Here is an 8,332-nt window from a genome sequence, read left to right as displayed (position 1 = left end):
AACGAATTTTCCATACAAAGGAAGTCTCTAATACAATCTCATTATGGCATGCTCAACCACATCATTAAAAATATCAACATTATTATATTCATTAATCTCTAATTCTTCATTTTGAATATAAACTTTACAAGCAATTAGAGAGAATAATATAAAAGAGGAAAGTAGATTCATTAATCTAAAAAAATAAAAAATAAAAAATAAAAATAAAAATAAAAAAAATTGAATATAAACTTGTTCGACACCTAATCCTCTATGGGTTAGTGTGGAAGCAGAATAGACTAAGCAAGTCCAAGAGACCTTGGGATGTGGAACCCAATGGTCAAACCATGTACTATAAATGTATATGTTTTGTTAATAAAAAAAATGTACTCTCATGTTTTATCTTTCATACTCTTTCTGTTATGTGTGTGTTTAACATGGCATCAGAGCAGGCGTATTCCTGCCTTGCATAATTACTTTGAGCCATTTGTATTATGGCCTTTCTATGCAAGTCATTTCTGCCATGACTTCTGCATTTCATGAATATTTTCTCAGTGAAATTCTAGCTGCAACCTTTGTCATTTCTCCAGCGCCATTTTTGGCTCCCTCTGCTTTGTAACTCCCTATTTTGCCTATGGTATTCTGAATCCTATGCAGACTGGCTAGCTTGGCAGCTCTAACGCTTCCACTGGCCTGAATGCATACAAAATGTTGCTCCTATCGCTGCTCTCTATACATCAATTACTTGCTACTATTCACTATTATTCACCTGCATACAAAACGTTGCTCCTGTAGTTGCTCTGTGTACATCAATTACTTGCTGCTATTCACTATTATTCACCTGCATACAAAACACTGCTCCTGTAGCTGCTCTCTGTACATCAATTACTTGCTGCATAAGTGCATATGCCTTTAACTATGCTCTGAATATTTTCAAAAAAAAAAAATTGGTGAAAGCGTTATCACTTTCTTCGTCTATTTCGTTTAAAAGGAATGTTCTTTGGAGATCTCTAAAGCGCTATCCATTGTTTAGTTAAACTGGAAATTGGGCACGTTGTGACAAAGGGTTTCACATTGCTACAACGGTTTCACATTGCTCTTATTTCAATGATGACCTCAGACTCCCTCGAAATCTGAAAGACTATCAAACGCAGCGGGGAGACTCTATGTGGATTGAGACTTTAGAGGCCCCGAAGGGCACGGATAAGGCAATCCTAGCTACGACAATCAATGGATGTGTATTCTGCAATGTCATGTAATAATAGTATCGGCAAAGGATTGCAACATGCGTATCTTTCCATTTTTTCTGAGGTACGTGAAGTTTTCTGTCAATAGAGTGTATGGCGTATCCAAGCATTTACACTACAGACAAACTAATTTCTCATAGTGTGTGACATTTAAAGTTAAGCAAGGAAAAGATCGCAAAGTTAGCTATCCTCTTGTCATCTTAACCATTCAAGTTTAGTGGAATTTTACTATCAATCTATAATACCATTATACACCATTTGCTCAAAACCATTCACAACACATTTCTAGAGTAGTGTAGAAATGATGCACTTCACATATTACGGATCAATCTGATTAGAATAGAATGTTGCACAACATCCACGTCTCACAAGCCGCTAACATATATGATGCAAGCTTGGTTGAAGGGACATAAATTTGGTTAGCATATGCCTATTTAAGGAAATGAAATATAAGTGTCTAGGATATGCAATTGTGTTTAAGAGGATGACAAGTACATCCGCAGAGTAGTTAAAGAGAAAGGTTGCTTGACTGGAATTCATATGTGAATGGATATGGACTTTGTAAATATACCCTGTAATGGATTTTGATATTTAGGGGATATTCCTGGACATCAAATCTATCTCGTAATAAGAAATTGTTCCAAGGCATTTGTAATCTGATGATGCTAACAATGTATGCAATATCGTCGTTTAAAGCATGAGTACGTTTACCTTTGGCAATCTTTCAGAAAATTAGATTTACTTTATCCAGTTTCTCTTTCAATGGCGTGTGTGCTCTTTCAAGGTTCAGGAGAGGAGGATATATATACAGGCACTCACCATTGGCTGCCACCATTGTCCAGTTAATAAAAAGTTTTGTATTACATTGAACCTTGTATATCTCTGTCTCCTCAAGTTCAGTTTCAGAATCTTTTGGAATCTCAAATATTTGTGCACTCTATCTCATTCTTAGAGGTTGAAAGCTCTATCAAAGATGTTATTGCATTTCCAAAGACAACTATAGCACAATGTTCTCTGACAAAAACACCATCAAGAGTTGATCCAAAGCAACTTTGAGAAATTTCCTATCCCATTGAGAAGTTTACTAACTAGTGAAGCAGGTTAAGCTGGTTGCATAGTTTACAATTTTGTTCTTAATGGTACAAATGGGTATTTTTGGCATATCATTGTGCTGGGCTTGGTAGCAACAATCCACACATCCATGCATAATGTTTGCTAGTGATATTTATCATACAATGGCAGTGCATATTTTTTTGGTTAGTTTTAGCTTCTACTCTGATTAATTGAAGAAAGGAAGCTCAAATTAGATCCTGATGTACTGTTACAAGCAATTTTGGAAGGTATCAATGTCATGAATATGTTAACAATTGGAACAAATTATGCCATTCTAAACTCATATTTCTAGAACAAATGAGGTATATAAAATGCTCTCTGCTATTGTGAAAATGCGCTTGAAATAACTGTTCTTGGACAAAAGATCAATAGTTTCATTTCGTGGAGAAAAGATGATTATTTCCTGTAAGGGCTGATAGAGACACCACAAGAGGCACTTATCAGTGATGGCCTCCTGAATGTGCTAAGTTTTTGTACTTAGGATGCATGTTTTTTTAGTGTTGCCATTCACTACAGTCTTGCTTATTTTATATGAAGAAATTGATGATATTGTAAGCACTTATAACAAAGTTTCACCCCCAGGGCTGAGCACTTCATCATCTACCATTTCAAAATTAACAAATGTAAGGTGCTTCTTATGTGCTTTCAGCTTTGTAGTTTATGAGATTATGTACAGGTTTGTAAGCCACCTTTTATGTGAAAAATTGGGCTAGACTGGGAAAGGACTGGTGTAGCCAATATCTTGTGTAGTGAAATTATTATTTATGGACATCATGTTTAGTTTAGCAGAAGAATTATAACATGTGGGGTTTTCGATATTTGAACTAATTTGGAGAGTGGAGACTATTGAGAGCTTCTTTGTCTTAGCATTGTATTAGAGTTTGGAGTGCATTGAGATCCTCATTGTTTTACTATTTTTTGAGGTTAAAAATGACTCCAATTGGTGAAGTATTAGAGTTTTTGAAAACTCTTATACAATCTACTGTTGATGACACATTCCAAATCAGCAAAGGCTCTCTCTCAGAAATTCAAACATGTCTACAATATGCACAAGAACAGATTGAATTTTTGCAGCTTGAATCTCAACTACAGTAAGGAGAATTACAACAATGGAGTCGTCATTCTGAACCTATTTCTGTTCGAAACAATGAAAGAGATTCCCATAAAAAACAAGTCAATATTGTTACAGTTCATTCAGATTTAGTACCCAATAAAGCAGCAGTTGTACATGCAGATGCAGAAGTTCAGTTTGCACTTCCCAAGCCCATCATCAAACCTTGGGAACGGCTTGTCCACAACAAGCACAAAAATGGTCTTAGATATGACAAGGACGTGTCCTTTCATGTTCCAGATTGCTCGAAGCCCATCCAGTTTCAGAGTGTTGGATTACTTCATGACAGTTCACCTTTAGCTGTTCCAGATTCTGCCCCTCTTCCACAGCAACGGCAATAACAACAGATTGTGAAATGCCAACATTTTGACCGAGTTGGCCATTTGAAAGATCACTATTTTGATTTTCATCCATGTAAGCACTGTCATAAAACCAATCATTCTTCAAACAAATGCTTCAGAAACGAACCTCTTGCAAGAACAAAGATTCATCTTGGATGGATCGCTTCTTGGCAATGGGCTTCAACAACCAAGAAGATATTCCAGTCACATGTCAGAACTTGTTCTAGAGTATTGAACAGTCTTGCAGTTGAGTTTTCTCCATCATCTCACCTTGTATCTGATAGGGGGGAAATGATGGTCATCTACAAGCCTCAAGGTCACATCAAGCGAGCCTAAGCCACAACCTGCCACACCAGTTTCAGAGTTGTAGCCAGAGACAAAGATGCCCTTGAGCATGCCTTCAGTTGGTAATTTGGGACACTTCCTCTAGCAGAAGACTTCAACTTCTTGCTAGTTTCAGAAGAGTTCTAGGAATAGAATTGGGGACACTTCCTCTAGCAGAAGACTTCAACTTCTTGCCAATTTCGAAAGAGTTGTTGGTCATCCTTAAACCATCACAGGTTGAGACTTCCCTTTTCAGGTTGAAGTTCTCCCTTTTATGTGGGGTGAGACTTCCCCTTCATGGTTGAAGTTTTCCCTCTTCAAAACATCAGGAGCACTTCCTATAGCAGAAGACTTGAGCTTCATGCCAGAATTTGAAGAGTTTCGGGAACTGCACTAAGCGTTCCAGTGTTGGTGGTCATCCTTAAACCACCACCCTTTACCAACATTTCAGAGAGCACATTCAACCTAGTGTTGCCATGCATTTTTTGCACATTTTGTATTACAACTCTCTTCTTGGACTCATACATAACCCTTTGGAGTAAGTGGGGGAATGTTGGACACCTAATCCTCTATGGGTTAGTGTGGAAGCAGAATAGATTAAGGAAGTCTAAGAGACCTTGGGATGTGGAACCCAACGGTCAAACCATGTACTATAAATGTATATGTTTTGTTGAAAAAAAATGTACTCTAATGTTTTATCTTTCATACTCTTTCTGCCATGTGTGTGTTTAACAAAACTTAATAAGGAATTAGAAAATGATATAATCTCTAATTCTTCATTTGAATATAAACTTTACAAGCAATTAGAGAAAATAATATAAAGAAGGAAAATAAATTCGTTAATCTATAATTATCTTTCTTGAATATAAATGTAATGAGGAATTTGAGAATGATATAAAAAGAGGGAAAAAAATTCTAAATCTTTTCATTAAAAATAATCTAATTAATTAAATGATACAACCAATAAACCTTAAAATCTTTAAAATAATTAATAATAATATAAAAATAACTCTCAAAATCTAATTTCTTCTCCTTTTCATCCAAAACATACATAAACCTAGACCACACATTTAACTAAATTTTCCTCATACACAATTATTTTAAATATATCCCATTTACATATCACATTCCTCGTTATATTAATGACAATCCTATTCAAAGTGGAATTCAAACACACCATAATGTCTACCTTCCTATTCAAAATGGAATTCAAACACACCATAATGTCTACCTTTAATAATCTCTATACATAAAATATAGGTTTAGTCATCTCAGTCAATACTTTGTTCTTTAGCTGAACAACATCATTATTACATAAAAGCGTTGTATGACATAGTTCATTGTCACAAGATACCATTTTGGAATTTACTATGTTCCGGGATTATATTACTCAACCCATATAAAGATGAAAATAAATTAAAAAATATATAAATTTCTTATCTATAAAATAAAATAATATAAAAATATATAAAATATTGAAAAATCACACTTATATTATGGAGACACTGAAGGCAAAATACACCTGTTAAAAAAATAAAAAACGGGAAGAGAAAAAGAAAAATGAGTTTGTGACAGAATTTCAGTTTGAAGAATGAATATGTGTAATTATTATAACCCAAACGTAATAATAATGAATATGTGTAATTATTATAATCCAAACGTAATGTGTAAATGAGTTTTAATAATAGGGATTAAGGTAAAATGGAAGAGACAAGATGAAATTTTTTTTATATAGTAATTTAGGTCAAACTAATAGTACGAATAGTCATCACTCACTTTTATCTAAAAAAGAGTTTGTAAAAGGAGTTTGTAATGTTAACCGACAAAATTTTAGTCTGAAGAATGAATGTGTAATTATTATAACCCAAAAAGGGAGGAAAGTGTACTACACATCATGATCTTAAAATAGATTTTAATTTTTTATATTAGAATAATCTAGTATAAAATAAAGTGTAAATGAGTCTTTACTATAAGGATTGAGGAAATAGGGAAGAGAGAGGATAAACATTTTTTTATCACGCTTTTATTAAAAAATGTAGCATGACTCATAAATGTTATTTAAATAAAACCATGTCATGCTAGTGGTCCGTAAGGGGTAGGACGGGTAGGATTTCATTCTTCCAAGATATTTTTGGGTCTTGAGTGGCATAGAAAGATGGGTAGGATTTCACTCTTCCCAAATACCTCTGGGTCTTGAGTGGTATGGATCTATAACCAGGTAGGATTTCACTCCTCCAAGATACCTTTAGGTATTGGGTAGGATTTCACCCCTTCCAGATACCTCTAGGTCTCGAAAGGCATGGATTCATAAGGGGTAAGATTTCACTCCTCCAAAATACCTCTAGATCTTGAGCATTATCATGTGCGATCAACTCACTTAACCAAAAACAATTTTAAAACAACTTAGAGAAAAGATAAACCCACATGGTATGGGCATAGGCATAGGCACGGGCATGGTGTATATATATCTATGTTTTGTGCCATGGGATATATATAATATGTGTGTATATATATATGTCTTTATGAGTAAGGGTGATGTATGGACGTACCTGTGGTGGTGTTGTTTTAGCCAATAGGAAATCCCTTATTGCCCTTTTTCTGATTGGGCAGAAAGGGCGAACCAGAAGTGTACACATGGCAGGGAGGTGTGGGACCCATGGGTGGTCCTTTGAAGGCAACATCTCGAGATATCACAAGATCCTGTACCGGACGGTCACGATCCCTTGTGCCATACCTATCGGACGGGTCACGGCCACTGCACCCACTCTGCCACGGAGGCCGTACATCAACTTGACCGTCCGTCACTGAGCAGGGGGTCAGGGTCGGTCAAAAGAGTCGAGCCCTCTATGTCTCTCGGTTAATGCATCCTGTCGCTACGCGCCGGTCGTTTTGACAACCCCGCTGTCGGATTCCCTTTTTTTTAAATCCATTCCTTCTCTTTATATTCACCCGCTTCTCAATCATAAATCCCCCCTTCCTCCTGCTACTCCCTCGGCTCTGCTGCACTTTTTCAGTAATCGCCATGCTTGATTTCTCGCCCTTTTTGCAGCAATGAAGATTGCGGGGTAACGCAGGATTCCAGCGCTGGAAACATCGCCTGTAAATTGGAATTTTTCTGATTGAATCATCGCCTCAGGTGTAATATTTTTCAAATCGCGTAATTGAAAATTTTAGATTGTCCAGGTTTTCATTTAACTGGGATTCGTTTTGTTTTTGCGAAAATTTCACGCAGGTTAAAGATGGGACGCCGAGGCAAGAAAAAATCATCTGCTCCTGCCCCTGCTGCTGGTTCGGAGCAGGAAGGAGGAAGCGAGAGGACTGCTGACACTTCCCTGCAAGCGCAACCAAGAAAGCGAGGAAGGCCTAAAAAAATTGTGGTGGAGAAAGCCCTAGAAACCCTAGAAACCCTAGAGGGCGAAGAAGAAGAGGAGGAGGAGAAGAAGAGTAAATCGCCTAAAGAATTGTTTGGGGAATCTTCGTCAGTGCGAGCAGAAAAGGGAAAAGGAGGAGACGATGACGAGGATGTTGTTTACTCCAAAACGAAGCCCAAGGTAGTGAAAAGAGAAGGAACGAGCAGGCGTAAGAGCGAGCCTCGCAGAGCTGCCGAGTAATAATTATATATAAATAGATGTGCATAAAAGGAAAAGAAAGAGATTGCTTGCATCCTTTTTTCAAATGTAGTTGCTCTGGAAGCTGTGGACAGCACCTACTGTCATGTGATATACTTGTCATTTTTCCAATTATGCCAGCCAGCCAGCCATTAATTGTAGTTCACTTTCAGAATTTTTAATAGAAAAAGCACTCAGTGCCTCACAGTCACAGACACTGCTTTGATTAATTCTGCTGCTGCTGCAGCAGTTCTGACATTTGTTTGGTACTTGTATAATTTCTATAAGAATCACTCTGGCTCTGTGAAATGCATTTACTGGAACTATGGATTTATTTAGTTTGTACTTTCATGTGTAAGCAGGTCAATGTTACTCAAATCCTTAGTGATTGATTGCCATTTTTTGGGGTAACTGTGTACCATTCTTTTTATTTATTCAAGCCAGTGCTATTGCCATCAAGAAAGTCAAGTCAAGCGCCATTTACGTTACAGTCATGGCTTTGAGAACAGGGTACGGTTCGCTAAAGGCGAGATTTTTCTAAATTTGCAACCAGATTAGACCACTGCGTTCTGTTTTTTTAAAATGAATAGTTTGTCTATAAGTAGCCAG

The 8,332-nt window shown here is 36.7% G+C and overlaps 1 protein-coding gene across 1 annotated transcript; it reads left to right on the top strand.

Moving 5' to 3' along the window:
* The first annotated feature begins 7,008 nt into the window (after positions 1–7,008).
* Positions 7,009–7,953, top strand: LOC149205465 (uncharacterized). The gene is made up of 2 exons (XM_089393473.1): positions 7,009–7,251; positions 7,348–7,953. Exon 2 carries the CDS (start codon positions 7,355–7,357, stop codon positions 7,724–7,726), a length of 372 nt encoding a protein of 123 aa, XP_089249599.1. The 5' UTR covers positions 7,009–7,251; positions 7,348–7,354; the 3' UTR covers positions 7,727–7,953.
* The last annotated feature ends 379 nt before the right edge of the window (positions 7,954–8,332 follow it).

The sequence above is a fragment of the Pinus tabuliformis genome, chromosome 1_2 (assembly GCF_031772625.1).
Source record: "Pinus tabuliformis cultivar Carrire ecotype Pingquan chromosome 1_2, CPIR1, whole genome shotgun sequence".
NCBI classification, from domain to species: Eukaryota; Viridiplantae; Streptophyta; class Pinopsida; order Pinales; family Pinaceae; genus Pinus; species Pinus tabuliformis.
The sequence above is the reverse complement of the archived record's forward strand: the minus strand, read 5'-3'. Positions and strand labels throughout refer to the sequence as shown.